We start from the raw sequence: 26,421 nt of genomic DNA on the forward strand, positions 1-26,421 counted from the left end.
TATGATAAGTGCTTTTTACTCCGAGAAATGTACTTATAATGATTTGCTTTTTATGGGGTTTTTCTTGAAGAAGTTACACGACTCCCTTTAGGGGAAGTAGAGTAATTGGTTGCCGCAGTAATATCTTTCATCCAAAATGTTCAATTCTGAGCTATTTTTTTCTTCCATATCTGTCTACACTGTGAGGCTCCTCTTAAAGGAGATGATGAAATGGGACTGCTTTCTTCACAAAACAGTGCCACGCTTGTGCTTAGGTTGGGTGCGGTAGTGTAGCTAAGCTTTGTTCTAAAGGTTTTCCAGGATTTTTATTTGGCCTTTATATGGGTTATTGGGTTGCCCCCCCCCCCAGATCCTGCCGCTTTGCATGCCTATGACATCAAATTTCATGGTCACATGACCAAGCTGCAGCTCAGCCCTACTCATGGGAATGGGGCTGAGCTGCAATACCAAGCATAGCCACTATATAATGACTAATGCTGTGCTTACTGCAGAGACTACAATCCTCATCCAAATGCTGTAGTCTGTTCAAAAGCTGATCGTAGAGGTTGTAGGTATTTGGACCCCTCCAAGTAGATACTGATCCCTTTTCTCAAAGATAGGCCATCAATGAAAAAATATAGGGGAGCCCCTTTCACTTCAATAGAGCTCATCCTGCAATATCAGACATGACCTATGGGCAGGTTTGTCACTGTTCTATCCCAAAATGGGTATAAGAAGAAGTAAAATTTGTACACAGCGCAAGTGGTATGAAGAAATTCGGGTGAACACAAGTAAATTTACATATATACAGATGTGTATATATAATGGTGACAGAGATGGTATGGTGAAGCTTAAGTGATAAACGTCTCACCCAACGGATGTGGACTATATCGATTATAGGCACACCGATAGGATGATGACTAAATCACAGGTGTATAACAGTGAGAGCTGCTGCAGGTAACCTGTCATCCAGTACTTGTGGCTGTAGCGGATGTAGACGGGTAGTTTAGAAGAGTAAAATAACAGGCTGTGGCCGCGCTGCTCAATTTTCCATGTTTAATTCAGAAACAGGGTGGACTACGCGTTTCGGAAGCGGAGCGCCTCCTTCATCAGGTCCAAAAATACAATTTCTAAAACAAGTACAAAAGATTTTTTGATACATAATCACAATAGATAATACATAATAGATAATAACCGATTAGGCAAATTTCTAAGGTACACATAAATAGAAATAAATAAAATCATAAAAAATCATCACAATTATAAAAATTTTTGGGAAAGAATTATAGTAATTGTAAAAACATATTTTTGCATATACATGATCAACCAAAGAAAATGAGTGTATAGTAGGTATAATAAAATTACATAAATAAGTTGATGGCTTAATAAATAAATTAGTAGATAAATAAATATTAAAAGGAATAGATGGATTGTTGAAATTAATGAATAAATGGATCAAAATAAATAGATAAGAGGGGACCCCTACCCTATAATCCTCTTTCAGGTGTTCTGCCCCAGGTGGATGTGGTAGGGATACTAAAGCTGTCCTATACACTATATTGTTTACAAGAAAGAGATATAATTAGTAAATTGGTGTCCCAAAATGGGTGGGAGGAGTGAGACGGTGACTGTTATGGCTACTGAGTTACTCTTAGCAGTCGCTCTTTATCTTGCTGCCATTTTCGTGACTACGTCCTTCCTTGTCCTTTGGGGTGAGCACACATTTTTATTGAAGGACAAATGTTCTCCTACAGGAAGGTGCCTCAGCATAAAGGTTCCCAGTCTTCTGGTTTCTTGAGAATGAATCCTAATTCCTGCTTGTGGGCTGACCCCTGTGTCCATGATCTTTAGCTTGCTTCTAGTCTATGTTCTTGATAAACTTTTTTAGTCCTGACTGTGATCTGTGCCACTAACAGCCTGATCTTAAACCAAACCCAAACTCCGCCGGCCCTAACTTTGGCTTGTCTCAGACTATTTGCTTTTGATCCGCTTGGAGCTTCAGCCCAGGTCCGCTGCCACCTATACAAGGACTACTCGAAGAGGTACAAGTCTAGTAAACCTGTCTAAACTATGCAGAGGTTAAAGGGGGGATGTCCTTGGGAGTTGCAATAACCCTAATTGGTTTGGAGGCACAAGATGGTGATGGTCATGGCCACTGACTTTCTTACAGCAGTCGCTCCTCAGCCATTGTTCTTGATCTCCTATAATAACATTCGTTAGTCCTGAATGAGATCTCTGCCACCAACAGCCTGAGCTTAAGCTAAACACAAACTCTACCGGCCCTAACCATGACTTGTATCTGACCATCTTCTGTTGGTACCCTTGGAGCTTCAGTCCAGAACAGCTGCCCCTTTACAAGAACTGCTCAAAGAGATAGCAGTCTAGTGTACTTGTCTCAACTATGCAGAGGTTAAAAGGTGATGCCCTTGGAAGCAGCAATAACCCAAACTTTTTTTGGAGGCACAAGATTGTGACGGTCATGGTCACTGAGTTACTTACAGCAGTCACTCCTCATCCCGTTGACATTTTCATGACTTCCTCCTTTCTTGTCATTTAGGTCAAGCACAATCTCTTCTCTTACACGAAGGTGCCTGAGCATTAAGGTTCCTAGTCTTCTAGCTTCTTGTGATAGCATCCTGTATCCATGACCTTTAGCTAGTTCCTAGTCTACGTTCCTGACCTGCTTATCTCCTGTGATGAGTCTTGCTAGTCCTGACTGTGATCTCTGCTACCAAAGTCTGATCTTAAATCAAACCAAACTCCACCTGCACTAACCCTGGCTTGTCCCTGACCATTTTCTTCTTGACCCCCTGGAGCTTTTGTCCATGTCAGCTGCCGCCTATTCCAGAACTACCCAAAGAGCTAGCAGTCTGGTGACCTTGACTCAACTATACAGATGTTTAAGGGTGATGTCCTTTGGAGACGCCATAACCCAAACTGGTAAATTGGTGCAGTCGGTTCACATCCAGCAGCTTGTTCTCATTATTATTGCTATTATTGACTACTCAATATCAAAAAAAGTTTGTCCTTCCTCCTAGAAAGTTGATGTACAGCCCACAATCCCTTTTATAGCCCCTATGATTGAAACCAACATAGACATCACCCACAAAAATTACTTAAAAATTTCATCACAAGCTTTAAGAGGAGACATCAAAACTTTTTTTGCAACTTTTTCCTCATCTTTTCCCGCCCCTTCTTTCATCTTGGCTTAGTCTTCGCTCCCGTAGTGCGAATGGCATTACACACAGGCCGCTGTCCAATTATACGTAGCATGTCCCTGCAATTATAGCTGTCACAGGTTATGTTTGGAGGGGGGCAGATACTCACTGGGTGATTTGGCCATTGGATGACTTTCTCCTTAAATGAATGCAGTAATAGCTCAAAAACCGATGTGATTATTCCATTTTTATATCTGTAATATCTACTTTTTTTTGGAAGATCAGAACGTATTTTGCGGCACAGATCTGGGTTAATTGGGGACATATCATAGGTGCAAAAAGTTTTCTATCTACTGTATTTATCTGTCCAAGAACAAACGATGGAAACTAAGAAACAAATGGGAAGTAACAAACAATGGGGGTCATTTATCTTTATTCCCTTCCCGGCTCTTTTTATGTCTCTAGTGAGTCTATTTTTGGCACCTCATTTGTCTTTGAAGTTTTGGCTCTTTGTCAAATGCAGTTTTTTGAGACTTTTTAGGTGCAAATTTTGGTGCTACTTCTACCATTGTCTTTCCTACGCATGGTTGGGACTGAAGTGTTTTTGCTCACTTATTAGGCCAAAACAATCAGGCGCAAACATCTGGAAGCAGGAGAAATACAAAGACAAATTAAGCGCAAACCAGGAAACTGATACACAATGAACTCTGACGAACTGCTGGAAAAAGGGGCAAAAAATAACGTATATACCCAAATGTGCCCATAAAGTCACTAAAATACAACCAAAAATTCATCAGATTAAGGTACACCTACCCCAAAGACTTTTCTCAAAATGGAAAAAGGTACAAAAAGACGCACCAAAATAAGCACCAGGACTAGGAGAAACCAATTGTGGGACCAGGTTTTATCCCAATTCCCGAACCCAGATGACTAGCAGAAGGCAATATAAATTGGATGCTTCTAGGGTATATCTATCTATCCATCATCTAGTTACTGAATCTCAAATTAAATATCTATCATTTAGCAACATCCTACTTGTAGAGGGGTGTAATTATCAGAGCTTGTATGCCTAAAATCCGGTGTACAAGCCCAGAAATAGGCACAGTTTCTTGCATACAGTCAGTTATTACACCTATTTCCCATGGGCATGGAGGTGTGAGGCACAGCGAGGCCGGCAGTGCAATGCACCGGCATGGGGGGGTACCTGCCCGTGTCCTGCACACTGCCCATAGCCTGGTCAGACCTGCTGGTGCAGGTTAACTGAGAACTGAGACCATGGGGCTTATATATCATACGCCGGCGCTCATTGTGTATACGGCAGGTGGCTGTGCAGTTTTTTATTTCTACGCCAGGTCCTTCCTGGCATAGAAATGAGCACAATTGGTTTGTTAAAAGTCGCTGGCTGCAGCAAATGTGTCTCCACACGGATGGGAACGCCCCATGCCGGCCCACTCCCCCACCGGCCATGCACGTGCTAGCATTTGCAATTATTTCAGGGCAGATAAATTTCCGAAGTCCTGATAAATACCCCCATATCTATCTATTTGTATATCTAATTATCTATCCAAGTCATCTATCTCCTATCATCTATCTATCTATGCACTCCATCTCTTATTATCACAAGTCATTTATGATCCGTTTTATCACCTATAGACTTTTACCTAAATCCCATTATCTCTGGCTGTTTCGTCCGTCTCGTTCCCATCATTCTCCATTGTTTGGGAGTTCTCTGGAAGTGGCGTCCGCATGAAGTAGTGCGGCATAAATCCGGCCATGTCCTGCACCTCTGTTGTGTGCGTCTTCCTCTTCTAATTGATTTATCCGGGTTTAGAGTGCTTGTGCCCGGCTGGTGATTTAGTGCAGAGACTTTTGGCAGAAATGTGACTGTCACTAATTGGTGCCTGTTTTTGTCCTGGAAGAAAATGCTGTGCTGTGCAAATGGGTTCAGAGCGTCTCCTCAGTCCGGTGGTGGCTCTCCGCGAAGGTCACGGCAAGAATACATCCGTAGAGCTAAGCACCTTGAGAGCGAGGCATTATCATCATAGGGTGATTCCAGGCGGATTTGGCAGTCAAGGCGATTTGTGTTGATTTCGGGCAGGTAATTTACTATCAGTCCTCCGCCTCTCCACATTACTTCTGCCGCTCGGTCTTCACATTATACAATTTACCTTTATCAGAGTAATGGACGGATCAGATTTATGGTTATTGGTAAATGCAGGAGGGTCACCAGGACTGAGGGGCTTTTAGCAAACTCACTTAGGAGGCCACCTATGGAATTAAGGGGTCATCTTCTTTTGGACAATGTAATATCGGAAGTAAGATGTCTGCCATGGCAACAAAGTTGTAACACCGTCGTAAAACATACTTTGCTTCTCCGGTCACTGCCTTCTTCTAGGAAGGCCCAGTCTCTTGAGCAACTGGTAATAGTGGTCTTCAAGGCACATGCTCGTGCCTACTTCGACAATCCGCACACAAGTCTTCTTTTATTGAAAGCCCCGTGATGGGAGGTGCATGAACAATATTGTATCTGGTGCCCTGCAAAAGTTTGACTTGTGCTTGTATTACTTGACTATAAAGCTGTTCCCGCTGTCCTGAAATCTGAACATTTACCATTTCGATTGTGTGCCACTTGCCCTGACCTCTGCCTGGACTGCTTTTAGGAATGAACTTTGCCAGCCCTGACCTTGACTTGTCCCTTTGGTGCCATGCATCTAGGTCAACTGACACTGAACAGAGACTTCTTCAAGAGGTACTGACCTGGTGGTTGTTATGCACTGAAGACCAGATTTGCATATTGGGGTTAAAGAGTGTATACCAAGGGGACACTTAGATACCAGTGGGTCAGAAGGATACCTTGCTTCTCTGGTGACTGCGTGGCCTAGTGCCTCCAGAACCTGGTGATAGTAGTCCTCAAGGCATGTGTTCATGTTCCTCCTTCTTCGTAAAGATAGACACTATGTGCACCAATAACCATACAAGTCATCTTTTATTGGGCACTCCACAATAAACAATAATGTACCTGGTGCCCGGCAAAAGTTTGACCTGCACTTGTATTACCTGATTCTAACCCTGCGCCCCCTGTCCTGAAATCTCCACATGTGCCATTTTGATTGTGTCCCATTTGCTCTAACCTCTGCCTGAATTGCTGTTATGAATGAATTGTGCCTGCCCTGATCTCGACCTATTCCCTGACCATGTTTCTATGGTCCCTTTGGTGCTCCTTGTTGGCATTTCTCAACCCATTAAGGTTAGCTGTCACTGAACAGATAGCGAACTGGTGGTTGATTCCTTACTAGGCTGAATATCAGGGGACTACTTACTGGTAGATCCATACCAATAGTTACCTATAGTCCATCAAGTCCATCCTATAAACCTACATTGTTTATGGAGAGAGAAACCTCAAAACCACCATAAGGTGAAGGCTAATTGGTCTTCATTGTGTATTTACCATAACGTGATATATAGAACTGTAGTTGGTAGATCATTCAAAGCTAAAGCTTTAAGATTCAGGCAATTGCAAAATATCTGCAATTACTACATTGTGTGAACCCAGTCATATCTTAGAAATTTTTCTTCTGATTTCCTTCCTCTAGGTCTTCAACCGTATACAAAATATCTCTTCTCCCTCACCGCCTGCACTTCTGTAGGATGCAATAGCAGTGACGTGGCATCCGGCTATACATCCCAGGCTCCACCACAAGGTAAGTACCAAAGTACTTGTTGTGATTATATAGGTGGGGATTTATCATGGCTTGTATGTCTGAAATCTGCTGCCTATTTCCCCCTTACACCATCTCCATGCCAAGTAGCATGGAGGGGGTTGTGGGGCAGGGGAGGATAAGACCACCATGGGCCCCTACAAATATGGAATCACTTCCTACATCTGGTGCTAGAATCAGCTTCTTGGGGAATGGAGGATGTGTCTCTTCTGCTGCTTTCAATCTACAGTTTCAAGATCTTCAAAGGTCCTGAAATTGCTCCTGTGTACATTTGTTTTGAGAGCTGGAAGAAATGTACTAGGATTTCATGGGTGAAGATGGTTCTTAATCTACAATTTGGTGGGGTGGGGGCGGTTTGGGTGGCCATGAGCCCTCTAGAAGGCTTAAACCTCAGGCTTCCCACCCAAACTGTCATGTTCCACCATGCTGGTTCTGACGCTCCATTCATTAGTGAGAACGGGACCAACTTCTCTGGATTGTTGGGGGTCCTGTTCTTGTAAAAGTGAGTCCTAGCAATCGCCCCTCCTTTCAAGTTGTCAGATGTTCAGCAATATGCTATGGGTAATGATGAGCAATCCTAAACCGGAGTGTTCGGGTCCATGTGGTGGAGGCCCCCTCTGACTGTAGCATACATACATGTCCTTCTGTTCACTATCCAGTAGTCATGTGACCCTAGGAGTGTGATGTCGCTGAAGGGGTAGGGCCTCCTGCTCATTATCCATTAGCTGTGTGACCCTAGGAGTGTGATGTCACTGAGGGGGCGGGACCACCTTCTCACTATCCTTTAGTCATGTGACCCTGGAAGTGTGTGACGCTAAACTCCCAGGTGTGATCTCACTGGGGCTCATTTACTAAGGGCTCCGCAGCCGCACTTTCGTCGGGTTTCCCGACTTTTTCCGTTTTGCGCAGAATTCCGCCGGGATTTCCGATCGGATTTCGCCTCCGGCCTTCACGCGACAGAAATCGGGGGCCGTGGCCGACGTAAAAAACCTGACGGATTCGGAAGAACCACGGAATTTAAAAAACGAAGTGTGTCACAAAATCAATCACTCACATGCACGAGGATAGGTTGGTGAACTCCAGCGGACCTCGGCGCAGCAGCGACACCTGGTGGACAAATCGGGCGCATGGACCTTAGTGAATAGCCAGAAGACCCGAATCCTCGTCGGAGAATGTGCTGCTGGATCGCGACAGGCTGGGTAAGTAAATCTGCCCCACTGTCTCTGGGAGCGATGCTAAACTCAGACATTGCTGCTATTGGAGGCACCCCTTAGTAGTAAGTTGGTGGTGGCCCAGGGGGGCACGCCCCAGGGACCGACCCAATAACCCATCATTGCCCACAATTTGTACCAGCGGGTTTTACTGGTGAAAGTGAGCATTTGGGTTTAGTATTCAAACCCTAACAGAACTTTCAGATACAGTCAAGTTAACCCCCTATTTAAAACTTTACATTTTGTAAAATTAGAACTTTCAAACTCCCGCCCCATCCCAAAGAGGGTCTAATCATTAAACCAATGCCCACTTTGTGTGATTTACAAGGCATTTGGAATATCCTTTGTTTGACCTCTGTATGTCCTTATACCTAATTTGGAAAAGAGTTCTCCTGCCTTTTAAGCCTCGTCCCTTTAATTACATATAAAAACGAGTCTTAAAACATAGTAAAATAACCAACAAATGTAAAAAATACCACGAAAACAACGTCTTTTGCTCTTTTTTTTAACGGTCTAGGAATTTGGCAGGATCCTCGCCACGTCACAATCAATTCATCAGCGCTGGAACTATATTGGAGGGAACCGGAGAAGCCCAATGGGATGATTTCTGAGTATAGACTGATACGGGACCGGGCAGTCATTTCCACAAGAAGTGGTGACGGTCTGGATTTCACTGACGTTGGCCTCCAGCCCAACAGCAGGTAATGTTTAGCGCTGATCTATATTAAGCTTTCAGGCCATGATTAACAATGATATTGTATCTGGGGCGCTGGGACAAACAAGACTTTTACTTCCTCTTTTAAAAAGGGAAAAATCGTTATTGCTTAATCATTAAAAGACATCGACAAAATCCCCTGCAGGACTTCTGTCATTGCACATATTGAAGAGACGGCTATTGACTGCCGCTTACTTCCCCTGCAATACAGATATAAAAGGAGATCAGCCATAAAAATGGGAGATAAAAGACTTTGGTACAAAAAAGTTTAAGCCGCTATTTAAAGTATAAGAAATATCGGCTCTTGCAAGTAGTTAAAGGGGCGGTGTAGACTATGAATGTAATAGTCATCTGTCATTTATTTCCCTTTCATCTTGTGATGTGAAACCATGATCCCATTTATTCTATAGAATGGGCAGCATGGTGGCTCAGTGGTTAGCACTACAGTCTTGCAGCGCTGGGTCCTGGGTCGTTGGTTAGCACTACAGCCTTGCAGAGCTGGGGTGCTGGGTTCAAGTCCCATCCAACATCTGCAAAGAGTTTGTATGTTCTCTCCGTGTTTGCGTGTGTTTCCTCTGGGTCGTCCGGTTTCCTCCCACGCTCCAAAAACATACTGGTAGGGTGATTAGATTGTGAGGCCCTATGGGGACAGGGACTGATCTGGCAGCTCTGCGTAATCTGTGTGCGCTATATAAATAAAAAGGATAGGATAGGGTAATACCACTTTTATATAGGCTTTTTCTTTAGTTTTTACAACTTTTTGGAATCAAAAAACTTTCTTACGTATATTTTCTTGTGCGTCCTTTTTCGATGGAAGACCTGTATTCAATACTTGGGATATTTAACATTGACAGTGATGTAGCTGGGGTCATTAGGGGAGAAACCCAATACTTATTAATTGTATATAATTATAATTAATTATAAATCTAATATATAAAACTGAGTGTGTGTATGTATGTGTATGTGTGTCTGTGTGTATGTAAGTGTATGTGTGTGTATGTATGTATGTATGTGTATATCTATGTATGTGTGTGTGTGTATGTGTGCATGTGTGTGAATGTGTATGTATGTGTGTGTGTATGTATGTATGTGTGCATGTGTGTGAATGTATGTGCATGTGTGTGAATGTATGTGTCTGTGTGTGTATGTATGTGTGTGTGTGTGTGTGTATTTTGCACATCCTCATTCTGTGACTCATGGAACGTCATAGACCAGGTTTTGAGCCAAAAATTTTCACCCCACGCTTTCCAAAATGCACTTATTACCCACCATATCCAGGAGCCATTGTCTGCTGCCGCTGTGGCAGTTGGAAACTGCAGTGATTGGTTGCTGTTCTGCCACAAGTCATTAATATGAGCTCTGAGCTGTGATTGGTTACTACAGGCAATGAGTATAAGACACTTATGTGTGAGGTAAGATGGATAGGGATAGAGATAGGGGGAGATTTATCAGAAATGTAAAACTGTTCCAGTTGCCCATGGAAACCAATCAGAGATCAGCTGTAATTTTATAAGCACCTGTGGGAAAATGAAACTTGAGCTTCTGATAAATCTCCCCATAGACAAAGTGACAGTCGGAGACAGTAATGAGAGTGTCAGAGACAGTCACTGTAATGAGAGTGTTAGAGACAGTCACTGTAATGAGAGTGTCAGAGACAGTCACTGTAATGAGAGTGTTAGAGACAGTCACTGTAATGAGAGTGTTAGAGACAGTCACTGGAATGAGAGTGTCAGAGACAGTCACTGGAATGAGAGTGTCAGAGACAGTCACTGGAATGAGAGTGTCAGAGACAGTCACTGGAATGAGAGTGTCAGAGACAGTCACTGGAATGAGAGTGTCAGAGACAGTCACTGGAATGAGAGTGTCAGAGACAGTGGGGCAGATTTACTTACCAGGTCCGTTCACGATCCAGCAGCGCGTTCTCTGGATGGTCTACGGGTGGTCCGAGAGATAATAAATAAATTGTATTAGAAGAACTTAATTTTTCATTGTACATATGTCCTGTGTAGGTTCTGAAGGGCACTGAAAACCCAATCTCATGATCAGTAGTCAGAACCTCAATGATACAGACATTTACCACCTGTCCTGATCCATTTTAAGAACCACTATGACACAAACGTGGGACTGTTCCATCCATGTCTAATAAATATACGTTCTACATCTTTCTTTTCCATAGTTATTTTTACCAGCTCGAGGCCCGAAATGAAGCGGGAAGCAACATCAGCAATGTCTATGTGGTGGACACTCCCCCTGAAACGCCACGGAAAATTCCAGTTCCATACAATATCACAGTCCTGGGACCATATTCTGCTTTCCTAGCTTGGGATTATCCAGGTATACGTTTTATAATATTTATGGGACCTAAACAGGACTAAGGATGACCTATACATAGGGTAGGGGATGAACATCAGATTTTGGCGTCTGACACAAGGAGATGATCTGTGGTGGCCTAGTTTGACCACTACACAGAGAATGGGGCTGTCTGCTTCCCGTTCTATTCTCAATTGTGAACACCATCTGATCTGTGGGGGCGCAGGGTGTTGGATTCCTACCAGTTTCATCATGAAGGCCCGAATAGACCTGTGACCATACCTAGACCCAAGGTGGTTTCCACCATGTTTGATACAAGACTAGTGCATGACTTATAGTATAGATCGGGAGATTAAATATTGTGGGGATAGATAGGTTGTGGGGCAGGCTGGAGAGAGAGGGGAGAAAGGGGTGCAGGCTGGAGAAGAAGGGGGATAGGTGTGCAGGCTCTAGAAGAAGGGAGATAGGTGTGCAGGCTCTAGAAGAAGGGAGATAGGGGTGCAGGCTCTAGAAGAAGGGAGATAGGGGTGCAGGCTGGAGAAGAAGGGAGATAGGGGTGCAGACTGGAGGAGAAGGGAGATAGGGGTGCAGACTGGAGGAGAAGGGAGATAGGGGTGCAGACTGGAGGAGAAGGGAGATAGGGGTGCAGACTGGAGGAGAAGGGAGATAGGGGTGCAGACTGGAGGAGAAGGGAGATAGGGGTGCAGACTGGAGGAGAAGGGAGATAGGGGTGCAGACTGGAGAAGAAGGGAGATAGGGGTGCAAGCTGGAGAAGATGGGAGATAGGGGTGCAGGTTGGAGGAGAAGGGGGATAGATGTGCAGGCTCTAGAAGAAGGGAGATAGGTGTGCAGGCTCTAGAAGAAGGGAGATAGGGGTGCAGACTGGAGGAGAAGGGAGATAGGGGTGCAGACTGGAGGAGAAGGGAGATAGGGGAACAGACTGGAGGAGAAGGGAGATAGGGGTGCAGACTGGAGAAGAAGGGAGATAGGGGTGCAAGCTGGAGAAGATGGGAGATAGGGGTGCAGGTTGGAGGAGAAGGGAGATAGGGGTGCAGGCTGGAGATGAAGGGAGATAGGTGTGCAGGCTCTAGAAGAAGGGAGATAGGGGTGCAGACTGGAGGAGAAGGGAGATAGGGGTGCAGACTGGAGAAGAAGGGAGATAGGGGTGCAGGCTGGAGAAATAATGGAGATAGGGGTGCAGGTTGGAGAAGAACGGAGATAGGGGTGCAGGTTGGAGAAGAAGGGGGATAGGGGTGCAGGCTGGAGAAATAATGGAGATAGAGGTGCAGGCTGGAGAAGAACAGAGATAGGGGTGCAGGTTGGAGAAGAAGGGATATAGGGGTGCAGGCTCTAGAAGAAGGGATATAGGGGTGCGGGCTGGAGAAGAAGGGGGGTTGGAGTGCAGGTTGGAGAAATAATGGAGATAGGGGTGCAGGCTGGAGAAGAAGGGAGATAGGGGTGCAGGTTGGAAAAGAGGGGGGATTAGGGTGCAGGCTGTAGAATGGAGTAAGGGGCGCAGACAGAAAGAAAACCCAGGAAGATGGGGTTGCAGGCTGGAGAATGAGGGGAGATGGGGGTGCAGGCTGGAGAATGAAGGAAGAGAGGGGTGCAGGCTGGAGAGTTTGCCTATTAAGGTCTCCTTATAGGCTTGTGGAGACTAATTGATTCTCCACTCAAGGATTTTAGGAAATATGCAAATAGATTTTCCTACATGGGACAGGGAAAACCACTCCTCCTTTGCTACCTTTTACCACATAGTTCTGGGCCTGACTTGAGCTTTCTCTTTGCTATGGCGTCCCCTCTCCTCTATGTTTGCTATAGACCGGAATATTATGGCAGAAATTACAATGTAGCAAATCTCCGAATAACACTGTTACATTTTATCGCTTCCACTATGAAACATTTACAACCCCATAAACGTGATATTTAGCAACATTGTAACAATGGTAAAATCAAATTCTCCATGTTTCCTAGTCGGTGGATACGAGATTCCCTCCCCGCCTTGTATCGGAGGAGACCTGATACCCGTCTCTCCATAAAACAAGCCGCAATCCTCCCATCTATTGTATTTATTGGAGCCTTTACAGTTTCCCTTTAATTATTCAGCTCTCCGAGGCGCTGACAAATTATACTCCAGTTATTGCTGAAGAAAACATTTATTGAGACATGTGTCCTGCTTTCTCCAGCCGCGAAACTCGTCAAATATCAAGTATTTATTTGTCCGGATAATAATGAATTTCTCATTGCATTGTAAGTTCATAAATGTTAAATAAACTATCAGCGTTGGCTTGTAAATTATGGAAAGCCGCTGTGCCGGGAATATTAACGCTCACCATCCTTGTTCTTTACTCAGCTTGGAAATGCGTTTTGGCAGCTTGTCATTACACTCGTGGTGAATCTGACACCAAATAACACAAGTGCCATTTACACTTAGTAGAAATTGGTTCATGTGGTTCCTCCGCACATAAAATATTACACAGGCGACTGGCCTTACATGCACTTAGACATGTTCCCCCGCTCCGTAGTCTTCTAGGTGGGTCAGAGAGTAAGTGCAGCTCACAGACGGTCACTGGCTATGCTATTTCTTAAAGTGACGCTTCAGTTTGGGGCCATTGTAAAGAGGAGCTGCAGTCAGGAAAAGGAAACTACAGGTTGAAGGAGATGCCCCTTTGTCCTAATAATCTAATGACATTTCCACATTTATCTCTAATTTACCCCTAAATTTTGTAATGACAGATTTGAGGTTGATTATATGCATATCCATGAATAAGGGGATACAGCTGAATTATATCTCCATTTATACATGTATTACATTGCATGCTAAGGGAGAGGGGAGAGAGGGAGGTGCAGCTGCAGTTTTGTCTCACTAGGTATGACTATGAAGCTGCATGTTAAGAGAGGGGGGAGGAGGGGATGTAGCTGCAGTATGTCTCACTAGGTATTACTATGAAGCTGCATGCTAAGAGAGGCGAAAGAGGGAGGTGCAGCTGCAGTGTCTGACTATGAAATGAAACTGCATGCGGAAAGAGAAGAGAGAGGGATGTGTAGCTGCAGTGTGTCTCACTAGGTATGACTATTAAACCACATGCTGAGAGAGGGGGGAGGAGGGGATGTAGCTGCAGTATGTCTCACTAGGTATTACTATGAAGCTGCATGCAAAGAGAGGGGAGAGGAGGAGGTGCAGCTGCAGTGTGTCTCACTAGGTATGACTATTAAACTGCATGGTGAGAGAGGGGAGAGGAAGGGGTGCAGCTGCAGTATGTCTCAATAGGTATGACTATGAAGCTGCATGCTGAAAGAGGGGATAGGAGGAAGTGCAGCTGCAGTACGTCTCACTAGCTATGACTGTGCAATTGCATGCTAGCTGAGGGGAGAGGGAGGTGCAGCTTCAGAATGTCTCAATAGGTATGACTATAAAACTGCATGCTGAGAGAGGGGATAGAGGAAGGTGCAGCTGCAGTATGTATCTCTAGGTATGACTATGAAACTGCATTCTGAGAAAGGGGAGAGGAGGGGATGTAGCTGCAGTATGTTCCACTTGATATGACTATGAAACTGCATGCTGAGAGAGGGGAAAGGAAGGGTGCATCTGCATTGTGTCTCTCTAGGTATGACTATGATATGAAATTATGTATCATTAGGTATGACATGAAACTACATGCTGGAAGGAGAGTGGTGCAGCTCCTGCAGGTCTCCATCAGTATGACTGTGAAATTGCATGCATGGAGAGGATTCAGTTGCAGTGGGTCTTTGTAGGTATGACTACGAGACTGCATGCTGTGAGAGGGGAGAAGAGGTGATGCTGCAGTATCTGTTTATAGGTAAGATTGTGAGAGGGGAGAAGAGAGGATGCAGATGCTGTATGCCTCCATAGGTAAAACAGTGAAATGTCTTGCTAGGAGAAGAGGGTGATGAACAAATTACTGTGACGTTCATGAAACTGCAGAGATATAAAGCTGCTGTAGATCTCATGGATGTGACTTTAAATTACATTTTGTGAGGGGGAGCGGAGGAGGATGCAGCTGCAGGATGTCTTCTTAGTTATTACACTGAGACTGCATGCTGGGAGAGGGGAGAGGATGGGGATGCAGCTTCAGGATGTCTTCTTAGTTATTACACTGAGACTGCATGCTGGGAGAGGGGAGAGGAGGGGGATGCAGCTGCAGAATGTCTTCTTAGTTGTTATGCTGAGACTGCATGCTGAGAGAGGGGAGAGGAGGGAGATGCAGCTGCAGGATGTCTTCTTAGTTATTACACTGAGACTGCATGCTGGGAGAGGGGAGAGGAGGCGGATGCAGCTTCAGGATGTCTTCTTAGTTATTACACTGAGACTGCATGCTGGGAGAGGGGAGAGGAGGGGGATGCAGCTGCAGGATGTCTTCTTAGTTGTTATGCTGAGACTGCATGCTGGGAGAGGGGAGAGGAGGGAGATGCAGCTGCAGGATGTCTTCTTAGTTATTACACTGAGACTGCATGCTGGGAGAGGGGAGAGGAGGGAGATGCAGCTGCAGGATGTCTTCTTAGTTGTTATGCTGAGACTGCATGCTGGGAGAGGGGAGAGGAGGGAGATGCAGCTGCAGGATGTCTTCTTAGTTATTACACTGAGACTGCATGCTGGGAGAGGGGAGAGGAGGGAGATGCAGCTGCAGGATGTCCTCTTAGTTATTACACTGAGACTGCATGCTGGGAGAGGGGAGAGGATGGGGATGCATATGCATTATTTCTCTGTCGGTATGACGGTGATAGTGATTCTGCTGTAAGGGGAGTGAAGTGCAGACATACCACTTCTGTCTAAGCTACACATTTACAGTTTCTTTTATTTCATTTTTCAGATTTTTTTTTATGCAGATTTCCATCTCACGCTCTTGGGATCTGACTACACGTAATCTCATTGCAGTCAGTAACCATTAAGGCAAATCTAGATGTCTACGTAGTTGTTGTTTCCCCAAAACAGAGGCAATTTTTTATCACAGTTACACGTTGCAAATCATCGTATTTTGTGGTCACTGTATCTATACAGTTGTTTCTGTGTTTTTCAGGGGTGTACGACCCCAGCATTGCCTTAGATTTCAATGTTTTGCTGAACGCCGGTCGGAGCGACGCACAGACGCAACCAGCCGGAGAAAACCGCTTTATCATTTTGGAAGACTTGGTTCCCGGAGCTCGGTATTCCCTCCGAGTACAAGCTTGTCAGCAGGGTAAGAGAATAAAATAGTTTCATGGTCACAATCTCATTATTTAACACCGATTTCAATACACTAAGATCTGTTGCACATCGTCATGTTGCAGGGGTATATAACCTGTATATGGAAACATGGAAAGATATAGATGTTAAAAAGAATGGAAGCTTTCAGCTCACCTTATCAGCCGATGTTCAATGTGAGGCAGCCCTCTATGCGATATCCACATAAGCCATGTGAACGGTGCCCGGGTCCTGAGACAAAAGTAAGCCTGTGCCGCTCCAGGTATAGGGCTAGGAAGAGGAGATTCTGTGGATCCAGCACTCGTAATCAGTAGATTAAAATAGCATATACTTTATTAATTTCCAAAAGGTCATAAAAAAATGTTTTCTTTGCGGAAAAAACATGGAATGCACAGAAAGTGCTAAATAGACATAGTGGTGCCTGTTAAAAAATGCATAGTAGCGGACCTACGCGTTTCGGGCGTAACCTTGCTTGTTGCCCTTATTCATGGTCCATGAATAAGGGCAACACGCAAGGTTACGCCCGAAAACGCGTTTTTTCCGCAAAGAAAAATTTTTTTTATGACCTTTTGGAAATTTAATAAAGTATATGCTATTTTAATCTACTGATTACGAGTATATAACCTGTACATGGACCTATGTTATCCTGCTTCTCTGACAGCAGGATATGAAAGAGGGAGAGAAGCTGAGCTGTGTCCTATGTGTTTATGTGATTTGGAGCAGGATTTTTGATTAAAGAGCAGAGTATATCACTGACAGGACTCCTAGGAGAGACTATGAGAGTCCTGATTACTCCTGCCACACACAATGATTGACAGGAAGATCCTCATAACCCCACCCACACTAGGAGATTGACAGCGAGAGTCCTGGTTGCTCCACCCACATAGAGTGATTAGCTAGAGTCCTGATTACCCTGCCCACACACAGTTATTGACAATGAGAGTCATGATTACCCCGCCCACACACAGGGATTTAGGGTGAGGGTCCTGATTACTCCTCCCATATACAGTGATTGACAGTGAGAGTCCTGATTACACCGCCCACACAGACTTTATTGACATTGAGAGTCAAACATACTGATTACCCCGCTCACATACAGTGATTGACAGTAAGAGTCCTGATTACTCTGCCCACAGACAGTGATTGGCAGTGAGAGACTTGATAACCCCCGTTCACACACAGTCTCCAAAAGCCCACAGCAAGAGTCCTGATTACTCTGCAAACACACAGTGATTGACAGTGAGAGTCCTGATTACCCCTCCCATACACAGTGATTGACAGTGAGAGTCCTGATTACCCCTCCCATAAACAGTGATTGGCAGTGAGAGTCCTGATTACCCCTCCCATACACAGTGATTGACAGTGAGAGTCCTGATTACCCCTCCCATACACAGTGATTGACAGTGAGAGTTCTGATTACCCCTCCCATAAACAGTGATTGGCAGTGAGAGTCCTGATTACCCCTCCCATACACAGTGATTGACAGTGAGAGTCCTGATTACCCCTCCCATACACAGTGATTGTCAGTGAGAGCCCTGATTACTCTGCCACACACAGTTATTGACAGTGAGAGCCCTGATGATTACCCTACCCACACACAGTGAATGACCATGAGAGTCCTGATTACCCCACCCACACACAGTAATTGACAGTTAGAGACTTGATAACCCCCATCCACACACAATCTTCAAAAAGCCCACAGCAAGAGTCCAGATTAATCTGCCCACACACAGTGATTGACAGTGAGAGTCCTGATTACTCCGCCCACACACAGTGATTGACAGTGAGAGACTTGGTAGCCCCATCCACATACAGTCTCCAAAATCCCACAGCAAGAGTCCTGATTACTCTTCCCACACACAGTGATTGGTAGTGAGTCCTGATTACCCCATCCACACACAGTCTCCATGCTGTAAATAAATGACGCAGACTACCGGGACTCGAATACCTGCCGTAATTATACAGTGGTTGGTCTGGGTGCAGTTAACAAATCTCTTTTTTCTTGTTTTTATCCTTTTTCCCCAGGTAGCTGTGGCGTAGGCGGTTCCGCATACATGGTCACTGCAGAAGCTGCTCCAGAAGATCTGGACCCACCAACACTATTTGCAGTCGGGCCGCATGCCATTACGATAACGTGGAAAGCGCCGAAGAGGCCAAATGGATTCATCACTCAATATATCATTTACAGGTAAATGCATCACAGCTTTATAAGGACACATATAACTGTATAGGAGCTGTGTACACAAAACGGTATGAGATCAGGACTTCAGATTTGTTCCATATTTTAGGCTGGATAAACAAAAATTGTTGCTCCTAGATTTACTACACCAGTATCTACCACTTCAGCTCTGCTATTCCTTGTAAATGCTCTATAACTTAGTCCTACCACCACTTGTCCATATATTTGTGTTCTGCAGAGAAGGTTCTGCAATGAAACCAGATCTCTGACCTGTCTCCTGTGTCTGACTCTGTGCCGCCTGCCCTGACCTGTGCCTGCCCTGACCTGTACCTGTCCCTGTCCTGTGCCTGCCCTGCCTGTGCCTGCCCTGACCTGTGCCTGCCCTGACCCGTGCGCGCCCTGACCTGTGCCCGCCCTGACCTTTTTCCGACCTGACCTGTGCCCAACCTGACCTGTGCCCGACCTGACCTGTGCCTGACCTAACCTGAGCCTGACCCGTGCCTATCCTGACCTGTGCCTGCTCTGACCTGTGCTTGTCCTGACCTCTGCCTGCCCTGACCTGTGCCTGTCCTGACCTGTGCCTGCCCTGACCTGTGCCTGTCAAGAGCAGTGCCTGTCAAGATCTGTCCCTGCCCTGACCTGTGCCTACCCTGACCTGTGCCTACCCTGACCTGTGACTGCCCTGACCTGTGACTGCCCTGACCTGTGACTGCCCTGACCTGTGCCTAGTAAACAATTCTAAACCTTGGCTACCAGCTTTGACCTCGGACTGTCCACTGACCATGTCTCTACTTTCCTCCTTTGATCGCTGTCTGCTAAGATTGAAAAGATACTATGCCAAAAGGTAGCAACCTGGTGGTTCCATTCTTTTGAAGACTTGATCTTTCTTTGGGCGTTAAAGAGTGAAAACCAGGTGACGCTGTCAGGAGTCGCCTGAAGCCTCATCTATACAATGTATCCACCCTGGCTGCATTACACCAGTATACCCTGTTATCACCAATAATAATCGTAAGACGCATTTCACAACACACATAATTTACCGATCTCGGAATCCACAGCGAGAAGCCGCCCGCACCCGTGAGAAATCGTGTAAATTGAATTTGACAGAGTTTGATGTCATTTGATTATTCCAGTCACAGGCAACAACAATGATATAAAGAGTAATATGAAAGGGAATGCGTTACTGCCAAACACAGCGGCAAGCAATAAACTTTGGAGCAATGTGACACAATCACCTCCCAATCATAATTGTCGCCTGTTTGATACCTGGGAGTGCAGCAGAAGGGCACTGACTGACACAGATACATTTGGTTTTTTATTTGGAGTGAAATGAGAATGGCGCACCGGGGCTTCAGATACAATCGTTATATTCTGCTACATGAGCATGAATCACCGGCCGCCGCCTCTGCTGAAGTCTAAATGTACTTAGACAACAACAATATTAAATCTCTCCCCGCTAGCTGCATCCTGAGAGGGACTACTACAAGAGGAAAATCCACACGGAGCAGCGGTGGGGGCACTGGAGCTCTCGCCTTTGGGTCTCTCTATCACTTAACCCCTTAAAGCCCCACTATGTACCTATATGTCATGGGGCAGTTAAGGATGTATGATGAGGGCCTGCGATTGCCCGCTAGCCACATCCTGAGAGGAACTACTCAAGAGGAAAATCCACACAGAGCAGCGGTGGGGGCACTGGAGCTCTCGCCTACAGGTCTCTCTATCACTTAATCCCTTAAAGCCCCACTATGTACCTATATGTCATGGGGCTGTTAAGGATGTATGATTAGGGCCCGCGATTGCCCACTAGCTGCATCGTGAGAGGGACTACTACAAGAGGAAAATCTACACGGAGCAGCGGTGGGGGCACTGGAGCTCTCGCCTTCGGGTCTCTCTGCTACTTAACCCCTTAAAGCCCCATTATGTACCTATACGTCATGAGACTGTTAAGGATGTATGATGAAGGCCTGCGATTGCCAGCTAGCCACATCCTGAGAGGGACTACTACAAGAGGAAAATCCACACGGAGCAGCGGTGGGGGCACTGGAGCTCTCACCTACAGGTCTCTCTATCACTTAATCCCTTTAAGCCCCACTATGTACCTAAACGTCATGGGGCTGTTAAGGATGTATGATGAGGGCCCGCGATTGCCCGCTAGCCGCATCGTGAGAGGGACTACTACAAGAGGAAATTCAACATGGAGCAGCAGTGGGGGCACTGGAGCTCTCGCCTACAGGTCTCTCTATCACTTAATCCCTTAAAGCCCCACTATGTACCTATAAGTCATGGGGCTGTTAAGGATGTATGATGAGGGCCCGTGATTGCCCACTAGCTGCATCGTGAGAGGGACTACTATAAGAGGAAAATCCACATGGAGCAGCGGTGGGGGCACTGGAGCTCTGGCCTACAGGTCTCACTATCACTTAACCCCTTAAAGCCCCATTATGTACCTATACGTCATGGGGCTGTTAAGGATGTATGATGAGGGCCCGCGATTGCCAGCTAGCCGCATCCTGAGAGGGACTACTACAAGAGGAAAATCCACACGGAGCAGCGGTGGGGGCACTGGAGCTCTCGCCTTCGGGTCTCTCTATCACTTAACCCCTTAAAGCCCCACTTTGTACCTATATTTCATGGGGCTGTTAAGGATGTATGATGAGGGCCTGCGATTGCCCGCTAGCCACATCCTGAGAGGGACTACTACAAGAGGAAAATCCACACGGAGCAGCGGTGGGGGCACTGGAGCTCTCGCCTACAGGTCTCACTATCACTTAATCCCTTAAAGCCCCACTATGTACCTATACGTCATGGGGCTGTTAAGGATGTATGATGAGGGCCCGCGATTGCCCACTAGCTGCATCGTGAGAGGGACTACTATAAGAGGAAAATCCACATGGAGCAGCGGTGAGGGCACTGGAGCTCTCGCCTTCGGGTCTCTCTATCACTTAATCCCTTAATGCCCCATGCTGAACCTATACGTCATGGGGCTGTTAAGGATGTATGATGAGGGCCCGCGATTACTAGCACCAATTACAAGTGTTAATTATTTACATGCCATCGGCAACCAGAGTCGTTTAAATCCTGGTGACATGTGGGCGCCACCATTTTGGTGGGGATTGTTGCTTCCCGTGACATCATCTGGGAGCTGCGATCAGTCGCGATGACAGCCTGGAGTCTGTATGAGACTCTAGGCATTGTCAATTAAGTAGCTGTTGGCACATTGTTACAGATCATTAATATATTCACAGCTGTATTGCACTATATGGTAGGAATGATCAGAACCCCTAGGGTTAAAGTAACCTAAGGGTCTGTAAATAGAGTAAACAAAAGTTTTGAAAAAAATTAAGTAAAAAAATGTACTTCTGATCACCCCCTTTCCCTAGAAAACAAATAAAATCATAAACATATACTCGTGTAAAGCTAAAATTGAAATAGAAATCCATACTTCACAGTCCTGCTGCTACTAACAACATACACAAACATATTCAGGTTTCCAGGGACAGTAACTAACATCGGCTGCAGAGAGCTAAGAGCACAGCAGAGTGAGAACATAACCCCAGTACACTCAGAGAAGCTACAATCCTGAAATATTAATCTATGTTTTACAGTTATGCTGCTATTAACAACATACATAAACATATGAAAACACAGATCTCCAGGGACAATACCTTACACTGGTTGCAGTGATCACAGAGCACAGCAGTGTGAGGATATGCATCCAAGAGCAGTAGGTGAATTTACAATCCTGGAATATAAATCCATTTTTCACAGTACTGCTGCTACTAACAACAAATACAAAAGGTATGAGATAAAGGTATCTGTTCAGGGACGGCATCTAACACTAGCTGCCAAGAGCTCATGGAACAGCAGTTTGGGGACACTTCCCTAGTACAATGCTAGTATAAAAATAAATATCACAGTCCTGCAGCTACTAACAAAACATGCAAAGTTATGATTACTCATCTCTCTAGGAACATTATCTAAAACTCTTTGCAGAGAGCACAGCAGTGTGAGGACACTCCCCCCAGTACAATCCTGGAACAGAAATGCATATTTCACAGTCCTGCTGCTACTAATAAAATACGCAAAGGTCTGATTAAACATCACACCAGGGACAATACATGACACTGTCTGTGGTTTTGTGTGGTCACCATTCCGGGGTCTCTTTAAATACTACTTATCGTTAAGGGAACCTGTCATCAGAGAACCTTTTTTCTAATTTCCCATGTCCCCACTGACATGATTTGTCATATCACCCAACAGTTGTTATAACACTTCTGCCATTTATGGTTAAAAACATAAATTAGATGAAAGTTTCACACGGATCCCTGCCAGTATGTTTCCTGTTTCCTGGGGTCGTAGTTTGGGCAAGCAGTAGGTTGCCCTCTGTGAAACACTACCCTCCACCCTTTCTCTCCTGCTCCTTCCCTCCTCCTCTTCCTGTACTCGCTGACACTTGCTCGGTAAGCGACTCACAATGGCGCATGCGCAGATAGCAGTGAAGATGGTCCGGCCCGGGGACACAAGAAACATGCTGGCAGGGAGCCGGGTAAAAATGTAATCTAATGTATCATTTTAACAATAAATGGCAGAATTTTTCTAAAAACTGTTAGGGGAATATGATGATTCATGTCTGTGGGTACATGGGAAATTAGAAAAAAGGTTCTCTGATGACAGGTTCCCTGTAAGTCATGATTAAGGATTACAAAAATCTAAAATAGGGCGGCACGGTGGCTCAGTGGTTAGCATTACAGCCTTGCAGCGCTGGGGACCTGGGTTCAAATTACAGGTTCAACATCTGCAAATTGTTTGTATGTTCTCTCCATGTTTACGTGGGTTTCCTCCGGGTCCTCCAGTTTCCTCCCACACCCCAAAACATACTGGTAAATTGATTCAATTGTAAGCCCCATTGGGGACAGGGACCGATTTGGCAAGTTCTGTGCAGCCCTGCGGAATCTGTGTGCGCTATATAAATAAAGGAATTATTATAATTCTATAAATTCATGGTGAAGGTAAATGCCTACAATGTGCACAGATATTACCGTATACATTATACATCCCTCCGCAGCGCTAATGTGATATCTATAACAGGACACAGATTGATACATGGGATCCGTGGAGCGGCTAATTGGGGAATCCTTACCCGCTCCTCTGGATGATGATTATGTATAAGATAAATGGGATGATAACGGATATTTGTCACCACATTTAGCGGCAGTGATGTATACGATGCAGCCAGGACGTGTACAATCCCTCCACACCATGAAAAAATATTAAAAAGATCTTAACCGGCCCAACATCCTCAGCTTATTCATTTTTTTATATATCTTTATAGTGGAGCTAAACCTCCCTACAGTTGTGGAGTTAAAGGGATATTCCCACCATAAGTCCAGCAGCTCCTCCCATTCTCCCTCACTTCTATTCCTCCCCATGCCATACACTTCCTTCTTACCATTCAGCACTTCATGTCATGTGACCAGGGTGATGTCATCTAAGGTGCTTTATCCATTAACATTTGCAAAATCTACCCATCTAAGTATGTATCTGATCACAGTAGCCTCCATGGAGGAGGGGGAGGAGTAGACATTCATGGAGGCTGCTGTGATTTCATGCGATCAGATACATACATGGGGTACATTTTGAAAATGTTAGTGGGAAAATAGAGGGCATAACCATGGTCACATGACATGAAGTGCTGGGAGGCATGAGATATGGGGAGGAGCCCCTGGACTTGGTCAAGCATGACACGCCCTCTGTGACACTGATTATGCCAAGAGAACAGTTTATTTTATGGGGGTGTGAGGGGAACAATTTTTAGATAAAAGACAATGGGGCACATTTACTTACGTGGTCCATTCTCGATCCAGCGGCGGGTTCTCCGACGCTGATTCGGGTCTTGCGGCGATTCACTAAGTTAGTGCGCCCGATGCCCACCAGGTGTCGCTGCTGCGCTGAAGTCCGCCGAGGTTCGCCGGAGTTCACCAAGCCAGGCTGGTTGCAGGTAAGTGCGTGTCAAGCGACACATTTTTTAAAAAAAATATGCCGGTTTTTATGAATCCGACGGGTTTTCCGACGACCACGACCCCCCCCCCCCCCATTTCCATCGCGTGCATGGCGGCTCTGATGCGCCACAATCCGATTGCGTGCGCCAAAAACCCAGGGAAATTTGGCGCAAAATAGTAATTTTGTAATTCGGGCCCTTAGTAAATGACCCCCAATAAATGTACAATTATAATACAGGCGGCCCCCTACTTAAGAACACCCGACTTACAGACGACCCCTAGTTACAAACGGACCACTGGATGTTGGTAATTACTGTACTTTAGCCCTAGACTACAATGATCAGCTAAAACAGATATCACAGGTGTCTTATGACAACCCAACATTTTTAATATCCAATTGTCACAGGGATCAAAAAAGTTCTGGCCGGGGTTACAATGATAAAATATACAGTTCCGACTTACATACAAACTCAACTTAAGAACAAACCTACAGAACCAATCCTGTACGTAACCCAGGGACTGCCTGTAATTATAAAATAACAATTAACAAATATTACAACTAATCATATTAAAATAATAATAATAATTATAAAACATATAATAATCACAATAACAATAAAATGATTCTGATTCTACTAGTACTGATCCGGTGGTGCCCACAGCTCCAGCGTCTTCTTGCGGTGATTACATTTCGGCCTCTTGTCATCTATAACTCACATAGTCAAATCTGGGTTAAAAAGGACATTAAAATGTCAATTCTTCTATATGAATTGTGAATGACACTTGACGGCTTATACTCTTCCATCAAATTAAAATTTCATACTTGTCTTCTACACTTATTACTAATGTACAATTTAATCTGACAACCCACATCCTACCCTAAGATAGATCAGGAACCAGAATATTACATCTTAATATGGATTTTATCACAAACACCTCTGATCCCCCCTCCCCCAGACCTATAAAACCGCATTACACGCAAGTATAGAAATATACTTAACATTTTTTTGCCTTTTATCTTATTTTTTTATGTTTTTTTTTTCTGGGGTCTTCATGTTGGCATCTAGTTGTGGTACCCCCAAATCAAATGGGGCAGAATAAAGTACAAGGCTGGACCCTGACATGAACAATTAGCCAAATCTTTTCAATCCCAAATGTTGGGATTATAAGCAGGGGCTTGGACCCCATAAAGATAAGCTAATAATATGTTTAAAGGACATCTACCACCAGGATGAAGGATTGTAAACCCAGCACACTGACATACTGGTGTGTGCCTCCTCTGGCAGGATCCTCTGTTCTTTTCGCTTTTAATGCCCTGGTTTTTACCAAAAAAAGGCTTTACAATTATGCAAATGAGCCTGAGAGGCTCCGAGTACCATAGGTGTTAATGGAGCCTGGAGCCCCTCAGGCTCATTTGCATAATTTTTAAAAACAAGGGTATAGAAAGCTTAAAGAGTGGATCTTGCCAGAGTGGGCGCACACCAGTATGTCAGTGGTCTTGGTTTACAATCGTTCATCCTGGTGGTAGATTTCCTTTAAGGGGAAGTTGTAAGGTAACAATACAGTTAATGAAATGTCCAATACTGCAAATAAAACAACAGCACAAACCCTCCATTCCATAATACGTAGACCTGAATCCCTGTGTCTGGGCTGTCATTATAGAGCTAATCTTCTGTATCTAAGCTGTCATTATAGAGGTATCCACCACAATGGCGGATCTTCATATAGGCGGTATTGGCCGGTGCCTATGGCCTTTGGCTTTGCCAGGGTCCCACACCTGCCCAAATCCGGGCCCTACATGAAGATCCGCCATCAGTCTTAAAAAAAAGTCTATACTGTACTTACGTTCGGCTTCTTCTCCCTGGCCGGTCACATACACTATGACGTGGCGGTGTTGGGGGCACGTGCTGCCATAGTGTGTGCGCCCCATGAGGGCAGGAAAAGGAGA

General features: G+C 45.0%; 1 protein-coding gene across 4 annotated transcripts in view; it reads left to right on the forward strand.

The window, feature by feature from the left end:
* Positions 1-26,421, forward strand: part of USH2A (usherin) — a 493,686-nt gene that overhangs the window by 405,117 nt on the left and 62,148 nt on the right. For all 4 annotated transcript variants that reach the window (XM_072140122.1, XM_072140124.1, XM_072140123.1 and 1 more), the window contains exons 56-60: positions 6,731-6,838; positions 8,585-8,768; positions 10,959-11,116; positions 16,132-16,290; positions 18,321-18,483. In XM_072140122.1, coding sequence (XP_071996223.1) covers positions 6,731-6,838; positions 8,585-8,768; positions 10,959-11,116; positions 16,132-16,290; positions 18,321-18,483 — 772 coding nt within the window. The remainder of the gene's footprint in view (positions 1-6,730; positions 6,839-8,584; positions 8,769-10,958; positions 11,117-16,131; positions 16,291-18,320; positions 18,484-26,421) is intronic.

This window comes from Engystomops pustulosus, chromosome 3 (genome assembly GCF_040894005.1).
Source record: "Engystomops pustulosus chromosome 3, aEngPut4.maternal, whole genome shotgun sequence".
NCBI lineage: Eukaryota > Metazoa > Chordata > Amphibia > Anura > Leptodactylidae > Engystomops > Engystomops pustulosus.